A 21,755-nucleotide genomic window follows, 5' to 3' on the forward strand; every position below is an offset into this window, starting at 1 on the left:
CCTTTTCGGCAAGAGAATGGTTATTGTATAGTGTCCCACGCCGACTCTATATGCCTACCCCATTGGTAAACCTTAACCTGGTTAAACACATTAACGTTACATCTCCTAAAAAAAAGATTTCCGGAAGGCATTGTAAGAAGTTGTGAACGAAATTTCACCGATGTGATTTAATACCTGTCTATTAGAGCTTTAATTGCATCTATAATATAAAAGTGGAGGTGGTTGGTATACCTACTCATTTATGATCGATGAACTCCGAAATCGTTCATCCGATTGTCATGAAAAATCAGTAAATGTGTGCATTTTTTAACGGAGAAGATTTTTACGCTATACAAATTCTGATAAATCTCCAATAGACGGCGCTGCACAGGATTAACTTCTACACCATTCATCCGATCGCTATAAAAATTGGTTGAATTTGAGTTTTCAACTTCGTCCTCGTAGGAGGTGAGAAGTTTATGCAGGAGGAGAAGGGCGGTCTTCCCTTCAATTCTGAACCCGTGGCGGTCACCCTACTTGAAAAGTCATGGCCCTTCAAAGTGGGTTATTGATAATGTTTTAATTTTCAACCCCATCGCGTTAAGGAAAAAGAATCGAGGGGGTATACAAAAGAAAGGTCCCACTCTCCAACCTCATTAAGTAATTGCTACGCCAACCTCGCTTAAAAATTTATGGGGCCCCAAATTCGGGCTAGTTTCATGTCAAAACGGTAGGGTTTTTTTCAATATCATCATGGTATAGTTTGACTAGTCACTAACACCCCCGAAGAGTATAAGTGGATAAAGACGAAACACAGAAGGAAGAAGAAAGTCTCCCCTTTCTAACATTATCGAAGAATTGTGGCAGCCATTCCCTGTTGAAAAGTTATGGCGCCCCGAAGAGGGATTATTTTAGTAACATTAATGAGCTTACTTGTAGTCGTTGCGACGTGTAAGGGAGGTTAGAGAGGTGTGCCATTTAGTACTTTTTTGTTACATTTTTTGACACCATAATTTTCTCCCTTCCGACAACCCTAGTAATATCCAGTATCGGTCAAGGTAATCGCCGGGTTTTCCTTTTTCAAAGAGGAGCGGTAACGTTACCTAAACATGTTAAACGAATTTTTATCCCCTCTTTGCGTCGCATTCTATCGAGAATGTGGTTCCAACAAAGATGGAGCGACTTCGAATATTACTACTAAAATTTTAAACCTGTTGAAAGAAAAGTTTCTAAATCAGCTGATTTCCAGAAACAGTGAGTTTATTTGACCACTGCGTAGTTCAGATCTAGCGTAACTAGATTTTTTTGTGGAGCCATCTGAAAAACCAGGTTTATTTGAACTCGTCAAGAGACAACGAGACCCTGAAATCCGCCATCGGGAACTAAGTTAAAATTACGAAAAATCTTTTTAAAATGGCATATTTTTTTCTTTCTTTTCGTTTTCGATTTATTTTCTCATCTCAATTGTCTTTGAATAGGAAGCGTTTCAAAATAAAGGTCAGTTTTGGCCCTCGCTGTATACAAACTCTTCCGCATTCCATTTTTTTTAGCCAGCAAATTATCTCTTCTGAATACATATATATATAAAAAAAAGTAAGCCAAAACCCGGTGATAATTACCTCTGGCCTAACTTAAGGGTTTGGAATAATAAAACTTGTTTTCCCTATTCGCTAGTCTTGTCTTTTATTTTGCAAATACTGATATTTTTAAAGACTTATATCTAAATCCTGAAAGAGAAGAAATATTTAATTACATTTTAAAGACATATTTGTCTATCCTGAAAGAAGCATACGAAGGAGGCAGAGTTGGCTATCAAGTAGTCCCGAAAACCTATAAAACCTATGGTGGAAGGCGGCCATAACATAAGCGCCGACGATTTGAAAGTATTAAAGGTAAGGAAAATTAGCCAGCTGGACGCCTACGAAAGCTTATTCATTAGCAAACAGCCGGTAGACACTAGATTGAATTCCAATCTACGCAAATGCTATTCACCATTATTTAAAAAACCATACATACCACTACAATGTACTCCTCATTCAGATGGTAGGACTGGTAGAAGAAAGTACTATACAATATCCAAAGAAATATGCGCATAAAGAAATATTAACATAGGCGCAACTTTCACACCTGAAGCCGAAAATAGACACCTCTTCTTTTTCCTCAGCCTTTGTCCCCTTCACAAGCGGGGTCGGTTCGTCGTGATCGGCTTCGCCATTTGGCTCTATCGAATGCCTGATCTGGGTGCAATCGCGAGGCTTTCAGATCCCCATCTAGCGTATCAAGCCACCGTTGTTTAGGTCTGCCTTTTGGTCGCTTACCATCGACTTCGATGTTCAGACCAATCTTGGCAAGTGAATTCTCGTTTGCACGAATTGCGTGACCATACCATCGAAGCCGAAAATAGACTAATAGTTGAATTAGCTTGACCATACAGTTCCAAGGACAAAACAGAAAACGGATCTATTAAAAATTTATGTTTGCATTTCCAGATTTTGGGCAAAACAGTGAAATAGAATTAGTCGTTAATGCGTCAATGCACATCATGTTAGCTGCCGGCTCCTCAATATACAAATTGTGACAGAGTGCAATCCTGACCAACGCAATAGTGGGATTTAACTTAGATATTTAGATCAATCTTGGCGAGTGAGATCTTACTAGCGCGAATTACATGACCATACCATAGAAGACGTCTCCCTCACAATTTTTCCACGATCGGTACAACCCCATATCGATCGCGAATATGTTCATTTCGAATATGATCAAGACGAGTCATGTCATTAGTCTAACGCAAAATCTTCGTTTCCATTACCGCAAGATGGGTGGGGCGCTTCCTTGATGAACACCAACAGAGGCACTAGGTGTTGTCGTAGAGCATACCAGAGGAGTTCGTTCGGCACACGGTCAAACGCTTTCTCCAGGTCCGGAAATGTATTCGGCGATACTTCGCACAGTATTTCTTTATGAGTAACCCCGCAACGTGTGAGCAAAATGAGGAAATTAATATAGCAAAACAAATAATACACAGCAAAAGTGAAACCATTGCAAAAATTTGTTGGAATCTAAGGCGAAACAGATGACGGATTCATACCATTATTCAAAATTCTGAAAACTATGGGAATAAGTTAAAATTACGGCTGGGGTTGTCGAATATAACGCTGCTCATTTAACATTAAATTCAACGTTAACCATGCGTTTAACCCGCAATAGCAGGCTTTAACGCCATCACCAGGTTATAGCGCGGACAAAATATCTAATATGCTATAAATTATAAACAAGTCGGGAAACCCGAAGCTGGGCGCTTCAGGTATGAAAGGGTTTGTGTATTTCCTTTATAAAGACATTTGAGTGTGAATTTGTCCCATTAGTACGTAACACGTAATATACGTACATATTATATGAGATGACACTCAAAATCTTAAATTTTCAAAGAAGTGATAACTTTGACCTATTATGACTTTGTTAGTAATAGTGGGATTTCCACCAAACTTGATAGAATCAAGCTCTATATTATACCCTACATTGCTGCTCGTGCTGTTAGGATGAACTTAAGGGGATTCCACAGCCAATTACTGAAAATTATAGTAATATACTATTATTAACTTTTTTTGAAAGGACATCGGTATGGAAGGTATTTCGGAGCCTAGGCACCATATAGTGGCGGCCTCTTGATTTTTTTTAAGATTTTTCGGTTGGTTAGTTTCTAAGAATGGCCCCTTAAATAAATGATCACTTTCGACCCCCCGAAATCTTCGCCTTTAATCGCTACAACCGTCTCCGAGAAAAATGCGTGTGACGGACAAACAGAGAGACAGTAAACCGTCGACTTCATCAACTTTACAATTTGGGATCGTTGAGAATTGTGTCATGCTTGTGAAAGGACTCTCGCTCTCGGCCTGACGCCACTTGGTGAGCGGAGCGGTCGCAGGCCACTAAACGCTCGAAAAGACAGCAGTTCATATCCCCACTCCGAAATACGCAGGAAGGAACGTGCTTTTCACGAAGTCGTTCTTATGGCGTATTCTTGGCATCATCTATTTTCCAAATACGCGAAAAAAATAATCGATTTGTTGAACTACCTCAACTAAGCAGTGGATAGGAAGCACTTTTCCATTATTGTCCTCTGCTCTGTTCACAAGGACAGCACCGCGAAATATTCGCCAAGATAAAATTTTAAACATGAAAGAGGCAGAATACGATTCGGAGCCACTTCTTGTAAATGATTGTTATAGAGAAAAGATGAGAATAAAACCAATTTTTTTTTATTTAATATTTCCATGCTTACCATGTGTATTTCAAAAAATAATAAGTGTAATAGCAACATGACAAATATTCAATCAGCACATTTCAATAATTTCATATCTCTTACGGCAAAATATAATATTTATACGATGACTCTCTAGATTTCTTTCTTAAGGACAATAAATCTTGGAATGATGCAGCAAACTAACGAGTTGCAATTTTAACTTTCTCATAAAGACGATAATAATAGAAAATGATCACAATATCTTAAAACATAATATTTCATTGTATCATATATTATTTTACGTTCCTCATTCTTTTCAATCCTTTCCTTTGTTATTCTTCATTCGAGAGAGGTATACTTTATAAGAAGATTTCATATTTGTATGTAATATGTAAATTTATGTCATAAAGTTCATTGCAAACTTTGTTTTCATCTTTTTTTTTTGTTTTCTGCGAAGCAACCGAGCCTGTGTGAATAGAGTACAATAAAGAAGAATAATAGAAGATGACGATTTTTAAGCTTAGCTTAAGTTCTAATCTTTGTTTTCTAAGGTGTCTAATGATAATTTCGATTTAATACACGCATTATTGGTCGATAAATATACACAATTTAGAAAATTTATAGAGATTTCGGGATCGTTTGCATATTCACAGTTAGCTGAGTCTCACGCAATCTCCTTTGCCGACGGTACAAAGCCTTCCCAGTACTTGATGAGCTGTTACGAAAGAATTAAATAACTGCTTTTCATAAAGTTAAATATTAATGGTGGAAGCATTCAGAGGGAAGTTAATATTAGGTTGGGGAAACAGTAATGTTGTATTTGTGATCGGATTTTAACGCTTTATTTAACATACTTAGAATTGTCCGATTTAGGTCAAATATGCGCCGTTTTGTTCGCAAAGTTGTTGCTATTTAGAAGGCATCTTCATTATCCCCCCCTCCTTATTTGCAAAAAAACTCAGACAGCCACTTTTCGCAAGCCTCTTTTGAGGCCAACTTAGTAGCACCAAGAGCGTTTTGCATGGACCGGAAGAGATGGTAATCACTTGGTGCCAGGTCCGGACTATATGGTGGGCGCGATAGGACATCCCATCCGAGCTCCCGTAGCTTCTGACGGGTCATCAAAGATGTTTGAGGCCGAGCGTTGTGCTGGTGGAACAGAACACCATGCCTATTGACCAATTCTGGCCGCTTCTGGTCAATTGCCTGCTTCAAACGGTCGAGTTGGTCACAGTAGAGGACCGAATTGAGGGTCTGGCCATAGTTGAGCAGCTCATAGTGGATGATTCCCTTCCAATCCCACTAAACACACAGCAAAACCTTCCTGGCCCTCAATCCGGGCTTGGCAATAGTTTGGGCCGGCTCGCCGTGCTTCGACCACGATCTTTTTCGCTTGAGATTTCCGTACAAGATCCACTTTTCATCACCAATCACCATCCGCTTCAAAAATGGGTCGAATTCGTTCAGTTTCAGCAGTGCATCGCAGGCGTTGATTCGGTCCAAGAGATCTTTTTGCGTCAACTCGTGTGACACCCAAACATAGAGCGTTTTTTGGAATCCAATCTTCTGCAAATGGTTCCAAACGGTTTTATGGTCCTTACCCAGTTCCTGGCCAATCGAGCAAATTCTCACATGCCGGTCTACTTGGATGATTTCGACGATTTTATCGGTTTCTACGTAGATTGGCCTACCAGAGTACGGGGTGTATCTTCGACATCCACTACATCAGAACGAAATCGATCGAATCAACGCCGTGCTGTGCGAATCGTACCAGTATCGGACCCATAAACTATATATATTTTTGGCCGCTTTCTTTTCATTTTTACCTCTCAAGTAGTAAAAACGTAAAATATGACGAATTTCTTGCTTGGTGGACTCCATCTTTGACGCGCTATAACTTGAAACTGAAACGTACGATCATAAAACTGTCAAAGAGACACCTGTAGCCCAGATTGTCGTCTTCGAATCGCCGTATAGTATGACCCGATGCGATAAGTACAACACAAGATACGTTTAAGTGTCGCTATCTATTAACAAAATACGGCATTACTTTTTCCCCAACTAATATCAATTTATCAAACTAGCCCAGAACATATAAAGACGAAAAAAACTAAGTTTTTACCTGTTGCTGATGAGCCATTTGATCTTCCAGATATTTAATGATGGTAGCTTTAAAGTCTTTGGCTCGATTGATTTCAAAACGCTCCATTTCACGCTTAATTTCAGATGAAATGTCATCAAATTCTTTCTGACATCGCTGGACTTTCGCTTCCCACTAGATATAAAGGGAATTATTATCTAGAATTGTTTTTTGATCACTTGTATACCTCTTCAACTTCCTTTTGTGCTTGATCTAATTTTTCATTGCGGCCAGACAATTCAATTTTCGCCTTGTTCTCGCGCCGCTTCGTCAGTTGCAATTGGGCATGTTGCCAATTTTGAAATACCTTTATGGGGAGTGATAAATCTATGACAGTTGATCTGTATAATGTAGAACGAGGAATATACCTTAACGCGCTCATGAAACACATCTTTGATAGCACCAAAAAGACCTATGTAATCTTTAAGTGTTTCGGAAAGGATGTACAAATCAGAATTTGCTTGCTCGAAGCGTAAAATTTCGATCTTTTCCTGTTGAAATAGATTTTAATTTAGGTTTAATTTTAGAGCGCAGAAAAACATTTTTTCAATGGAAATTAAACACAAAATCCCCAAAATATGAGACTGAAGCAACATTCAGGTGAAACGACTTTTTTTTTTAATTTTATCTTGAACAAGCAACTGTTGGTCCCAAAATTCTTGACCCATCAAATCTTTAATTTACCTCTACATCAGCCAGCTGAGATAGAGCTCTCGATAGTCCGGTGTGCTCTTCGCACGTACTTAACATAGCCGCAGATTTAGCAACTCCGCCAGTCAATGCAGCTAAATCCTTACGGTGACTAACTAAAGCTTTAATTGCCGTATGCAATTTTTGAATATGCATATCTAAATTCTCCACTTCAGCAATCTTATCTTCAAACCACTGAAAATTTCAATCAAAATCATTCAATATTATATATCTTCTCGCCTTTCAACGATTTTCTGGAACAGATATTTACCGGATCATTCTCATCCATTTTGTATGTAATTTTATTTACGGTTTCACCAACTTTATTGAAAAGTCGCATCACCCCGGCTCCACTCAAGGCAGCTGTGTTCACCGCACGCGGTAGTTCCTAAATGCAGTAGTAAGCCATTGTCAATTTGATTTATGTTGAAAATGTGAGTTAATTGTAAGGCGTACCTGATCGCTTTCCAAAAAATTAATAAAGTCGGGATCTTGAGAAAGGACAGGATGTTGGGCCGTACGGTTCAGATAGCGCTGTAGTGCGGCCCGACGATTTTCCACCCATTCCATACTAAGACCCTGACCAAGTTCAGATTGAGGCTGGGACATTTTTACTTTTGTACTCCCTGAAAAAATATTTGCAGACAATGAATGAAATTTTACCCAATAATCGCATCATAACAAGTAACCAGATTTGGCGAAAAACAGTGTCCGAAGCCAAATGCTGGCCATTTGTTCGCAAGCAATGTTGTATTACAAATGGAGCACAAGGCAGTAGGCTTGGTCAACTAACTCGATTTTTTTATTATTGGCACAAATTTTATTTTTAAAGAAGGAAGAAAAGCCGAATTCATCAAATCTTCACCCTAACACCTACAAAGCAACTGATTGGGTTCAGGGGACAATTTTATGGAGCATTTCTGCATAATAATCAAGGATATTTCTAAGGGATAGTTGAAAGAAAGAGTGGGTAAGTTGAAGTGAAGTCGGAACGGAAATGCAGGATGAAACCAGACATCTTGAAACCACGATTGATTATAATATTGAACTGAGAATTGAAAGAAAGCTTACCGCCGAGAGTTATTCTTATTATTCTGTTAAACGTAAATCGCACTGCGTCCTTGAAGAACTATTGTGCCCCTTTTACTGGTCATGGTGTATCTAATAATTGTGGTACGTCAAGCAAGCCTATAACCGTTAGGAACTTTAGTATATTCCATACTTTCAAGTTTGCATCTGGTATTAAGCATTCTCTCAGGTGCCTCGACCTAGTTTGTACAAGTGCCCGAACGTATATAGAGGTTTCGACACACTCTGCCCAGAACCTGCAGGCAGTGTCCGTAGATATCAATAGCTTCCCTAAATGAGACTTTAGTCGGCAGTGACCAGTGAGAATTCCTACTATGATTCAGAAGTTCTCCTTGGTGAGGTTTAAACAGTCCTCTGTGCGCTTGGGTTCGTATTTTGCAATAAGTACCCTGGACTGCTCCATTCTGGGCAGTCTCACCCAGTATAGTTCCCTGAGCTGTTCCTCATCATTTTTTAATGTCATAACTATGAACCCTTTTCCGATTCCACAGAAGGGCTCGGGCCCGTGTAAAGGCGTCGCCTCTAATTGGCTAGTTATTCCGCTGCCTCATTGCCTTCCAATTTAACATGACCTAGAACTCAGAATATCTAAACCTTATTATGCGGGCTAATCGTATTCAGTCTCTCAGGGCATTCCCATACCAGTTTAGAGTTCACCTGGTTTGGACCTGAGTGTCTTGATCACCGCTTGGCTGTCAGTCAAGAAGTGCAGTTTATTGTTAGGTTTTACGCAGTTAGATGTGGCATTGGCCAACCAAAATGATATGAACAGCCAAACCGCGGATCCGGTTCAACTCTGAGGCTGACTTGCATCAACGATACACGGATAGATAATATGTCTTCGTACTTTAATGAGGAGATCACTTCGAAGCATCCACCAAGCGATTTTATTCCAGCTAGAGTGGGACCTGCAGGAAGCTTATAAGATCCAAAAAGTTGAGACCATCAAGCTGTTCCGGGAAAGCGATGGACCAGTAAAGTCCTGTAGGGGTGGAGTAAATCAGGTACCCGTAGAGAGAGACCTTTCTATGAAACAAAATGCGAATCAACGTTAAGATGATGCACATTCCTCAGTGGTAAACGTAACTATTGGGGGGATAATGAACTGCCTAACCTTCGCTCAAGTCATCATCGAACCGAACAACTGCAGAGACGGCAGTTGGTAAGATTGAGTATGAAGAAAAGAACAACAACGAATTTTTGTAAAGCACTGTCAGGGAGAAACCAGTCTGCTTAAAAACGAACATAAATTTATGTTTATTTATTTAAAGACAATATACAGAAAAGAAAATTCCCTGTTATATATTGTTCTCAGAGAGAGGAACAAGTAAATGGCTTACCTTATACTTAAAGCTAAGAAAGGAGACAGTGTCAAAAGGCCCAAGTTGTAGGGCGTTGTAGTACCGGGATCGAGGAGTGAAGGTAAATGTCTCCGCGAAGGGTACTTCAAAAAGTGTCCGTGCTACGTGTACTCCGAGAGATGATGCGGGAAATAATATTGGATTTGGCAGAGCAGTCTAGGCAATTACAGAATATTGAAAAGGGTATACATATCAAGGAAGATGCGGCATTGCTGCAATAAAGGGAGGTTGAGGGTGCGGAGCCGTGACGGATGTTCATCCGGGAAAGGTTCTTTTCGAAAAAGAGAGTCCGGGTGAATTTACGTTGTACAACTTCAAGAGCGGTTGCGGAAGGGGGACCAGACTACATAGCAATATTTAAGAATGCTTCTGACAAGCAAGTTGAAAGAGAAAGGGGGGAGGTTTTTAGAAAAAAACCAAAATAGTAGGGGCCCAAGTATTGAACCTTGGGGTATATCAGAGGAGGGAGAGAAGAAACGCAGAAACGTTATGAAAGATAGGAGAAAAGCCAAGAAATAATTGAAAGGGGGACGGAGGTGAGTAGAGAGTTTAGAGAGGAAAGCATTGTATATTTGTGGAATTAGGCAAGCAAAGTCTTACTGAAGATAAAAAGCAACAAAGCCGAGGTTTTCAGTATGATGGATCATCGCATTCTTCCTATTTGTATTAAAGGGCAGAACGTCAAGGACACTTATCAATTTGTCTATTCTTGATAGCGTTCCTTCTGTTGACGACAGCACCAAACTCGATGTGACCCAATGTATTAAGGACGCTAGATCCTCCTTTGCGATTTTGTGTAAAATCTGGAAGAGCAAACATTTTATCTTCAAATTTAGATTGCTTTGGTCCAGTGTTGTATCTGCCCTGTTATGTGGGAGTAGAACATGGAACGTGGCTGCCACTGTTACTTGAAGGCTCCAGGTCTTTGCTAACAACTGTCTATAACGTTCATCAGGTTACTCAGGCCAAACGTAATCTCCATCGAAAACTTCTTGGTTCGAGATTGTAGCTGGCCCATAGCCAGCCTGGATATGAAGCAACGGCAAATGCTCTTCACAACCACCTAAGCAAAGTTATCATTGATACGGTCACAAACATACTTGACCCCAGGCGCAAAAAATTGGAAGGGCTGGTTCGACGATGAATATAAGCTAACAACAGAACGGAAGAATGCTATATATCGGGCAAAGCTGCACTCTCAACGCAAGCGTGGGCAGATAATACCACGAACTTTGTCGAGCGGAGAAACGACAGACATAGACAGAAAAAGGAAGCCCGCCAGAACCGATACCAAGCCCGGAAGTTTTACAAGTCAGCAGAATGGAACCTTATAAACCTTGATGCTCACCCTATCGAAACAAAGAGGGAGATCTGATTTTCAACCATTTGAACTTATTGACGAGATGGATTGAGTATTTTGATGAACAGCTCAACAAGCAAAATATCGGCGAGTCGGAGGTCCTGCCGACTGAAGATTACGGATGAATGTTGCCACCAAAAAGCATGGAAGAAACAGTCCGAGCAATCCATCGCCTAGAAAATTATAAGTCGCCAGGAAGCGATGGAATTCTTTAAATATGGAGGCGACTAATTACACCATGCGATTTATCAATTTATGCTCAATGATGTGGGACAGCGAATCAATACTTGACGACCCGCAAAGAGGCATTATCTGTCCCCTACATAATAAGGGAAAGGTATCACGCTGCTCAACACTATATGTAAGATATTCTCCGTTATCTTGCTCAGTCGAAAAGCCCCATACACTCAAAACATCATCGACCCTTACCAAAGAGGCTTTACCCCAGGCAAATCAGCAACCGATCAGATGTTTTCTCTGAGTGATGTTGGAATATGGGCATCGATTGCGCCATCTTTTCATCGAATTCAAGGCCGCCTATGATAGCGTAACCGGGGTAAAACTGTATACAGCCGTCAGAGGATTCGGTATCCTGACCATATTGATAAGACTGACCAAGCTGACCGGCTGGTCGGTTTAAGACAAAAAGATGTCCTATAGTGAATCCTTTTTAAGCACCGGCGGCGATCAAAGGGTAGTATAGGTCCCAGGGCGAAACGTGTACTGGTACCCACGATGGAGCATAAAACCTGGGAAACGCCTGCTGAACCAACACCAACAACTGTACTACCAAACCCTATCTACACCTCAACGTGGTGATCGCTGGGAATTCTTTCTTTATGAAAAACTGCAGACGGCAAAGGATGAACGCGAGTCTCCTGCGCCTAAAAACGGGTCAAAATGTACCAACTATTCCTGTCCCAATATAAGACTTATGTAACAGCGTTGCAAGAGATGCGATGAACAGCAACCGATTTCCTGGAGAAGAGCCGGTACACCATATATTATAGCAGCTATCCAGTAAACCATGTGCTGGGAGAAGGTTTCTTAGTTAGCCAAAAAATGAAACCTGTTGTTATCGGCTTTGAAAATATAAGTGAAAGGCTATGCACTCTGCGTTTGCGAGGCAAGTTTAGAAATATAAGAGAAGGATACCTTCTACGAGGCAGTTTTTGAGCGGACTCTCGAAGCCTGTCCCAAGTATGATATTAAAATCATACTTGGAGATTTAAACCGTCATCATGGTCTCCTGGTTGTTGGAAGTACTTGGTTTGCGCGGAGAGCGGTCCACAAACATACATGGGCCTCTCCAAACGCGACCACTTTAAACCAAATTGACCACTTGCTGATTGAACGCCGCCACCTATCAGCCTTGATAAATGTCACAACACATAAAAGGGCCAAAATAGACTCGGATCACTATCTTGTTGGAGGGTGATCCGAGCTCGAATAACACCACCTAGAATCCCCTTTGACAAACAAGTGAGAGTGAATACTCAAGCCATCCACAACACAGCCCCCCACAACACCAATAACAGGGAAATGGATGCCGCCATAACCGCAGTTAATAGAGATCCTGGAGATGAAGCATCAACAAATGATCTTCACAACCACCTGAAGAAAACGTTATCATTGATAAGGCCACAAAGATACTCGTACTTGGCCCCAGCCGCAAGAAAAGTTGGAACGGCTGGTTTGACGATGAATGTAAGTTAGCTACGGAACGGAAGAATTCTGTATACCGAGTAATGTTGCATGCTCAAAGAACGCGAGCACGCACGGAGACTTATAACGAACTCCATCGAACGGAGAAACGACTTCACAGACGGAAAAAGGAAGCCTGGGAGAACCAACAGGCCTGTGAACCCGAAAAGTACAGGGAGCAACCGCACCAGGCGCGCAAGTCTTACCAACAAGTCAGCAAGATGAAACCTTATACACGTCTATGCTCATCCTGCCGAGAATCTGATTTCCGACTGAATGAGCATATTGGAGCGATGGGTTGAGTATTTTGATGAGCTACTGCACAACCAGAACATCGGCGAGTTTGAGGTCTCGCCAACTGGAGACGACGGAGAAATACTGCCACTACCAAATATAGGAGAAACAGTTCGTACAATTCATCGGCTTAAAAATCATAAGTCGCCAGGAGCCGATGGAATTACAGCCGAATTGGTTAAATATGGAAGCGACCAATTACACCAAGTGGTTCATCAACTTGTGCTCAAGGTATGAGACAACGAATCAATGCCTGACGACTGGCAGCATACATAAAAAGGGAGATACGTCACAGTGCAGCAAAGCAGCAGGTTCACTCTCGAGACCATTTAACATCAACAACGGTCTACGACAAGGGGATTCCCTATTATGCGTCCTCTTTAACCTGGGCCTCGAGAAAGTGATCCGTGATGCTGCTCTTTAAGTCCACCAAACTACTGGCCTATGCTGACGATATCGACATCATGGGAAGAACGACTCGAGACGTACAGACTGCCTTCATTCAGATCGAGCAGGCGGCAATTTGTGCGAGATATTGGGCTGGACATCAATGAAGGCAAGACAAAATATATGGTGGCAACGTTAGCGAGGAAAATCAACCAGTCAACATCATCAAACCGCACTAATCAAACGGAAAGAATAAAGATAGGAGAATACAACTTTGAGACCCTTGATAACTTCTCCTATCTAGGGTCGAAAAGCACAACCGAAAACAGCTATGAAGATGAAATCCGCGCACGGTTGTTGGCAGCCAACAGAGCCTATTTCAGCTTACAAAAACTGTTCCGCTCGAAATGTCTCACCATAGAGTCAAAGTTCGTACTGCACAAGACAATGATCTTGTCAGTCCTCATGAATTCCTCGGAGACTTGGGTTCTTAGCAAGAAGAATTGCGAACTCTTGGCCGCGTTCGAGAGAAGAATCCTCCGAAGAATTTTTGGCCCCCTATATGAGGATGGATGATTCCTTAGCCTACACAACGACGAAATCTATGAGCGATACCATGACCATCAGGTTGTGGATAAAATCCGGCTAAATAGGTTACGGTGCGCGGGTCTCTTAAACCGTATGGATGAGGATTTTTTTTTTTTTTTGGAGTAGGGTAGGTGAATGCGTTTACGCACAGAGTGTTGGACTCCCGCAAAAGCACGCTGGCGGACCCGTTTGACACATTACTTCGGGCTAGCCCTCCCGCTCTCCCGGCTTTGGGAGCCTTCAAGTCAGGGAATTCCTTTCACCAACGGGAGGGGAGGGGAGGAAGGGAGTTGTTAGTTCAGGGAACCCCTTACCGTCCGATCCCTCTGCCGGTCGAGTTCAATCTTCTTCGTAGTAAGAAGAGCCCGAACATAATGCGCAATACGATTCCAGCTGCCAGCGCTCTTCAGCATCTCTCTGACAATGTTGTCTGGAGAGAGCTCCCCTCTGTCTGCATAAAGCTGCTGGCGGAGGCCATCCCACCTCTCGCAAGAGAAAAAGGTGTGCTCAGCGTCATCCGGCACTCTATTGCAGAACACACAATCAGGAGATCGCGCCTTCCCAACCCTGTGCAGGTAAGACTGAAAACCTCCATGCCCACTTAGAAGTTGGGTAAGGAAGTAATCAATCTCACCGTGCTTTCTGTTCAACCATGGGTCTACTTTGTCGATGAGCCGCGCAGTCCACTTGCCCCTTGGCTCATTTTGCCAAGAAACTTGCCACTCGTTAAGGGTGCGTTGACGTTCTTCACAGGCAACCACTTCTCTTAAGTTTTCGCCCTTACGGCGATAGATAGCTTTGCGCTCCTTGGCAAGGAGGGCAACGGGGATCACTCCCGCAATCACCATCACAGCCGGTTCGGAGACAGTGCGATAAGCAGACGCCACTCGCAAAGCTCCCCGCCTCTGCACTTGAGCTAGGCGTTTACGATGCACCTCCTTGTCAAGGGCATCAGCCCATACCTCCGCACCATAGAGAAGGACGGACTGCGTTGCTCCCATGAGGAGACGTCTCCTAGTTGATATAGGGCCGCCCACATTCGCCATTAGCCGACTCAAGGCCGCGACTCCTGTTGCAGCCCTGTCCGCGGCTGCTTTGATTTGCTCGAAGAAGCTCATCTTCGAGTCGAGCATTAAACCAAGGTATTTAACCGCTGGTTTTGACTCTATAGTCAACTCGCCGATCGATATGGGACGCAAGGTCGGGATTCTCTTTCTGGTCAGAATGACTACTTCGGTTTTCTCCAGCGCAAGGTTGAAACCGTGAGCAGTCATCCATCCGCTTACCCGTCGCATCAATATGCCAAGTCTGCTTTGCGCCTGTTCAACAGTGCGTCCGGCAACAAGTGCCGCAACGTCGTCTGCATAACCGACCAGGCGCGACTCTTCAGGCATATCGAGTCTCAGCAGACTATCGTAGGAAGCGTTCCAGAGGTCCGGCCCTAGGATGGATCCCTGCGCTACTCCCGACGTGATTTCCATCCTCCTCTGGCCCTCTAGCGTCTCATAGAACAGGGAGCGGTCTTTCAGATAATCCTTCAATATCCGCAAGAGATAGCTTGGCACGTGAAAGGAGTTCTCTAGTGTGCCCAGCATATCTGTCCATCTTACGGAATTGAAGGCATTTCTGACGTCAAGCGTTATGAGGAGCACTATCCGTCGAGATCGGCGGCTGTGCGCCCCGGCTCGATTAAACGCATCTACGACCTCCATAACAGCATCCACTGTAGATTTCCCTGTTCTAAATCCGAACTGCCTTGCGGATAAGTCCCCGGCAGCACGGATCGCTTCAGCGAGTCTACCCCTGATGAGCTTCTCGAGCACTTTTCCGGCCGTGTCAAGCATACACAGCGGTCGGTATGCAGACGGGAGCTCCGGATCTCCTTTACCCTTACGGATTAACGCGAGTCTGGCCACTTTCCAGCGAGAAGGAAAAATGCCCTCCTTCAAGCACGCGTTGAACGCTTCGAGCAGCAATTCTGGCCGTTGGCGGAACACCAGTTTGTAAACTTCCGCCGGGATGCCATCAGGGCCTGGCGCCTTCCTGTTTTTCATAGTGAGAACCGCTTCTTCGAGTTCTCCCATTGTGAAAAGGGGGCAATCCACGAGGCTTTCCGCGCTGTTTACATCAACCCGTACAGGGTGTCTGGGGAACAATGCCCGCACAATGCGGTCCATCTGGTCGGTGCTCAGTATGCAGGGCTTCCGCAGAGCCCCGATTTTCCGAGTGACAAGCTTATAGCCAAGTCCCCACGGGTCATCATTCACCTCATTAACAAGATTTTGCCAGCCGCGAGCTTTGCTTTTATTTATGGCGCTGCGGAGTCTCCTTTTTGCTGATCTATATTGTGCCTTTATGGCACATGCCTCCTCGTTGGCGTACAAACGTTGTGCCAAACGGCGGAGCTTATGATACTCCTTCCGTAGGTCGGCAATTTCCGCCGTCCACCAGTACATAGAAGGCTTGTCGCGCCTGGGGCCCCTCCGGGGCATGGAAGCCTCACACGTCGCCGTTATCAGATTCATCACTGAATTTACGACGGTGTCAGCTGCGACACCACCACCCCCCGGAGTGCCCCCCAGTGCGGCCCTACCTGTTCCAAGAGCTTCGACGAACCTTCCGATGTTCACCTTCGCGACATTCCACACGCAGGGGGAACGTCGTGTTGGTGCTCGCCGGCAAGTAGCGTCAAACACTTCGAACGCAATGTACTGATCACTTGCCGAGAAGTCTTCTAGGACTCGCCACCCGTCCACCGATGATGCCAGAGATTCCGACGCAAAAGTTATGTCGGGAATGCTTCCTTCACAACCTGAGCGCCGAAACGTTGGCGTGGATCCGGTGTTTAAAATTACGAGCCCGGTTCTCGCGGCCATTTCCAGAATCCGTTTCCCTCTGGAGTCTGATTGAGGCATGCCCCATTCAAGAGCCCTGGCATTAAAATCACCGCCAACCAGGATTCGTCCCTCCGTGCTTGAAACGGCGTCCTCCAGAGCATCAAGCCGGCGTTGAAAGTCCGGAATCGACTCATTCGGCGTCAGGTAAACGCTAAAAAACGTTATCCCTAAACACCGGATCCAGGCAAATCCGTCTCCCCGGCCTTCGGCAAGAACTCGAAGTCGAACGTCGTCCCGAACCCAGATGGCAGCGGTGCCCGATAAGTCCAGATACCATGAGGACGGGTCCTTGTTTCGGTATTGCTCGCTAATCAGCACTAGATCAGCATTTACTTCCGCAGCGAACTGTGCTAGCAGCTGGTGAGCGGTTGCACTCCGGTGCATGTTAATTTGCAAAATGCGGATCATGGCGTTCGCACCCTAGCCCTCTCCAATTCCGCCCTGAAGATCGGACACCGTCCCGAGCCCGCAGTGTGTGCGACGCTTTCGTCAGACGCACCACGATCCCTGCAGAGAACACAACTCTCGCTTTCCTTGCAAGTCTTCGCTTGATGACCCGCTTGGCCGCATCTCCGGCATGCTGTCCTCCTATCCGGACCCTTGCAAGCTGCTGACGTGTGTCCATAGTCCAGACACCTGTAGCACTTGGTGGGGACTATCCGCATTCGTACCCTGCATACTACCCATCCGATTTTGATTCTCCCGCTGTTAAGGAGTTTCCTCGCATATTGCTCGGGGACATCCACCACGGCAAGTTTTTGGCCTCGAGCATTTACAGAGATAATAGCTACCCGGGCATTGGTTACCTCTGGACATTCACGCTTTAGCGCCTCCTCTACTTCGACCTTTTCTGTGAGGCAGTCAAGATCCCGTATTTCCAGAGAGCACATGGGTTCTAGGCTGGAAACAAGGGCCTTCTCCCCCAATAGCCCCTTGACCGCTTCGCAGAACGTGCTCTTGTTGGTCGTCTTTGGGCCCAGTTCGACGAGAACTCCACCACTCCTCGTTTTCCGTATCGAAGACACCTCTGCTCCGTTCTCCTCGGGTTTCATCCTGTAGCGGATTTCACTAAGGACGTCCGCAAATGTCTTGCCTTCCGTCGGCTTAATGAGCAGAGCCGACGGTCTAGTCCTTCTTCGTTTCGTCGTTTTTTCCGCTACTGGCTTTGGGTTGGCAGCCTCCTTGTTTTTGGACAGACGTGTCTCTGGCGCTGGAGTCCGTTGTTTCTTTTTATCCTTTTTCGCCTTTTTTTTTTGGGCCTTGGAGACTACTTCGATAAAGTCTCCTTCAGGCACGTCGTCCTCTTTCCGCTTTTTCCCCTGTTCACTTTGCAGCGGGCTATCTGCGGTCCGTTTGACGCAAGCAGCATTCTCAGCGGGGAGTGCGACTGTTTCTGCTCTACAATCGTCTTCCGCTGCTCTCCACGTGCGTCTATAAAAGGAAACGCGGTCCAGTAGTTCCTCCAGTTCCATCAGCCCGTTTTTGACGCCTTTGCTGACGTTTCTCTGAAGGAACGTTGCCGACCGCATACGCTTCACCACTGCTGCGCACTTTCGGATGAGCCTTTCCTCTTCGGCTCTAGCGAGGACAGTCGAATGCATTTCCACTCGATTTGTGCCCAAATCCATCTGCTCAGGACTAGCGTTTCTCACTGAGCTTACTTCCAGGACAGGGGCACTGCAAGGTAGTGGAGTTGCCATCCCCGCACGGTCAGTCGCACCACTTGATGAGGCTTCCTCTTTATTTGGGCGCCCCAGTGTCTCATCGGGTATATCAGCCCTCGTTGCCTCTTTCACTGGTCGCTGCGGTGAGCGACGCATCTTTGTGCTCCGCCCAAACGCACCCAGCTCTTCCTCCTTGTCTGTTGTTTCGTCTTTTTTTTTTATAATTGTCAGAACATTCTCCATGAAAAAGTTACCAGCGCATCGTGTGCAAGGGAGCGGGCCGCAATAGTCAAGAACGGGTATACCCTCGGGGACACAGCCCCTACCCCAGTTCCCTGAGGCCTGACCTACGCTTAGCTGATCCCGGAATTCACGGACGGATCAGCGCTCGCTCGGGGCAACGCGGTCTACTAACACCGGTTCAATGCACACTTCCCGACCAGGGTCCCGAAGGGGCTGGCTCCTGATACACGTCGCAACTACCACCTTGGCAGAGCTACGCTCACATCACCCCGTCGACGCCGACAGAGAGTTGTCGACGGCTCCGGAGACTCCCAGTGTGTCCCGACGTGTACCGGTCATTCGCGAACTCTTGGCCGCGTTCGAGAGAAGAATCCTCCGAAGAATTTTTGGCCCCCTATATGAGGATGGACGATTCCTTAGCCTACACAACGACGAAATCTATGAGCGATACCATGACCATCAGGTTGTGGATAAAATCCGGCTAAATAGGTTACGGTGCGCGGGTCTCTTAAACCGTATGGATGAGGATGATCCAGCCCGGAAAGTCTATAAGGGCAATATCTATAGTAGAAAAAGAAGAGACAGACCCTGCCTGAGATGGAGCAATGGCGTAGGTGAGGACGCCAGACAGCTTTTAGGGATATCGAATTGGTGGACCTTGGCGCAAAACCGGGATGTCTGGAGTTCCTTATTAAGGCAGTCCTAGACCCGGTTGTTACGCCGTTGATGATGATGCTTTGTAATTCTTTATCGCCAATCATGTGTACGGTGAAGCTTCCGCAATACATTTGCAAGTCGGGGCATTTGGAAATTGCAGTATTTAGACCAAAACAATTTAATGAGAATTATCCGAGAGGTCAACGTTCGAAATAAACATTAGCATCAACGACATGAGATTCCGAAAATACATAAATAGAGCACAGGAAACCCCCTGACTTCTATTAATTTCTACAATCGTGTGGGGCGGGAGCTCCGCTGCTCACTAAACGAAATCGCAAATCCGTCCATTGCCCCTCTTTCTTAGCACAAGGAGGACAAGATACAAAACATTCCTCTCTAGAACCGAACTGTCTCCCATTCATGTTCCGAATCCTTGCCTCCACGACGTAGTAATTTCAACGTTATCCATTTTCTTTCCTCTTTGAAACCAATAAAAGATCAGATTACGATTATACACTTTCAATTGCCCATTATTTCAGTTGGGCCGTTCAAATGCAATGCTCCCGCTCTTATCAGTAATGCTAAATAATCCGAATAGCCATAGAAAGGTGTGATAACGCCATGCGTGCTCCATGATTCACCGCTTTCTAAAGTAAACACTCAGCGCGCCATAAAGATTCATTATTGAAATGGCAGTTTTGTGACCCTGATTAGCAACTAATTTACCACACTCACCGATGATGTTTTTCTGGGGGGCAGGAGGGATGATTCGGCCGCATCTCAGGTATTTGCTCACCAGGATGTCGTGCAGTCCTAAGAAGTCACTGAAGCGGCGAGTGGTCGTGAACTGCCTTTTCGAATACTTGGAGTTGTTGGTATTTGTCGTTACCCTAGCGAATGACATAAATATTTGATGAATGCCAGCACATTAGCAATGAATCACAACCAACTCACTTGTACGCGACGTAGGACCCAATTCCTTCGCCGATTTTTTGTGGATCGGAAACGTTGATTTCCATGTATTGTCCGTTGGTGGTTTCGTCTGTTGCGATATCTTCCATGACCGGTTGCAAGGGCTCCTGTGGTTTGTTGGGCGGAAATGAATGAAATTGAATAAATGTCCAGGAGATGTACGTTCACTTCGGAATGCAGGGAAAAAGTCGACCAGATTTCCATCCTAAACGTTTTCAACTGGCACCCGCTCCATTGTTATTTAATTAACGAAACAATCGTTCATAATCACATTGAAAATGGTCGTCAATTAGACGAGAACCTATGCTGGCTCTTATCAGGAAAGTGGCGGCGAAAACGCCCATTTTCAGATTTTGTTGGGAACCGCCGGAAACTTAGGGTAGGAAACTGATCAATGCGTGGTTTTCCATTACCGCTATGTGAGCAGTGATTGTAACGTTACTTTTTGTGCTAGCAATTCCCCGAAATTGCCAACACTCCGGTTTCTGTCTGATAAATATTTACCTGCACGGCTGATTCAAAAATGTCATTCTCCTCCTCGACGGCCGTTATATCGACATTATCAAACAATGGAGGTTGTTCTTGTTGTTCCGTTTGCTCCATTGTAGTCGTTATTTACGAGGAAATTGTATGCAACTATTTACAAAGAAATTGCAATCACAAGTCACTACGAAAGTGGCGAGTTGTCACCGCTTTGGGATCTAGACTTTTGACAGTTTTTCGATTCTTCTTTCTCTTCTGGAATCTATTGCTGATTCTTCTTTTGTGTGTCATTCTTATTTAAGGTATCTTGTTCTTTCCTTACTGTAATAAGTGTAATTTTTTCTCTGTAGTTCATAAAAGATAGGTAGCTGAATTTGAAGATTAAAGTATTTAATAACGAGTAATTATCAGCTTAAACAATTTATAGACGATCTTAAATGGAATTTCACCTAAGACGTGCGGGTATGTCTAGTTAACCGTATCGAGGATCTCCATTGGACTCTACAATTAACTGTAACTGTAATGATAATAGTGAATATTCTAAGGAATGGAAAGCAAAAATAATGAAAGTCACGGGAATTTCGACCGAAACTCCTGAAACAGAAGACAAAATTTAGAACGAAATGGTCAACCACTACAACTACAGTTTTAGAGGTCTAGTACCGATTTCTAAAACAAAAAATGACATAATTGATTTTTTTCTCGTTTATTTTTTTATTGCAGAACCTTTTGCAACTTTTTTATTATAATAATTGACTCTTCAAAATTAAAATTTTTTTTTGCATTTTTTTATTCTTTACATAATTCTGTAGATGGCATTTAAGTGCAGCCGTCGTAAATTACATCGCCACATGGCGCAGAGATATTCTCAGAGTTGGCAATTCTAAAACAGAAAATCCAATCCATGGGCGAGGCCTACAGAGTGGTAATGAAAAGGCTGCGGAGATCACTCCAGGTGATCTGTCCGCGCCTCCTAAAAGATTATTACCACTGAGTGTGGT

At 44.2% G+C, this 21,755-nt stretch overlaps 1 protein-coding gene across 1 annotated transcript; it reads right to left on the reverse strand.

Annotated features, from left to right (window-relative positions):
• Positions 1-4,265: 4,265 nt before the first annotated feature.
• On the reverse strand, positions 4,266-21,003 carry LOC119646319 (sorting nexin-2). The gene is made up of 10 exons (XM_038046740.1): positions 20,776-21,003; positions 20,254-20,378; positions 20,035-20,189; positions 7,509-7,678; positions 7,324-7,440; positions 7,047-7,247; positions 6,731-6,853; positions 6,550-6,669; positions 6,345-6,497; positions 4,266-4,937 (listed from the first exon to the last, which is right to left on the reverse strand). The coding sequence occupies exons 1-10, from the start codon at positions 20,872-20,874 to the stop codon at positions 4,887-4,889; spliced, it is 1,314 nt and encodes a 437-aa protein (XP_037902668.1). The 5' UTR covers positions 20,875-21,003; the 3' UTR covers positions 4,266-4,886.
• Positions 21,004-21,755: the final 752 nt, after the last annotated feature.

The sequence above is a fragment of the Hermetia illucens genome, chromosome 1 (genome assembly GCF_905115235.1).
Source record: "Hermetia illucens chromosome 1, iHerIll2.2.curated.20191125, whole genome shotgun sequence".
Taxonomy (NCBI): Eukaryota; Metazoa; Arthropoda; class Insecta; order Diptera; family Stratiomyidae; genus Hermetia; species Hermetia illucens.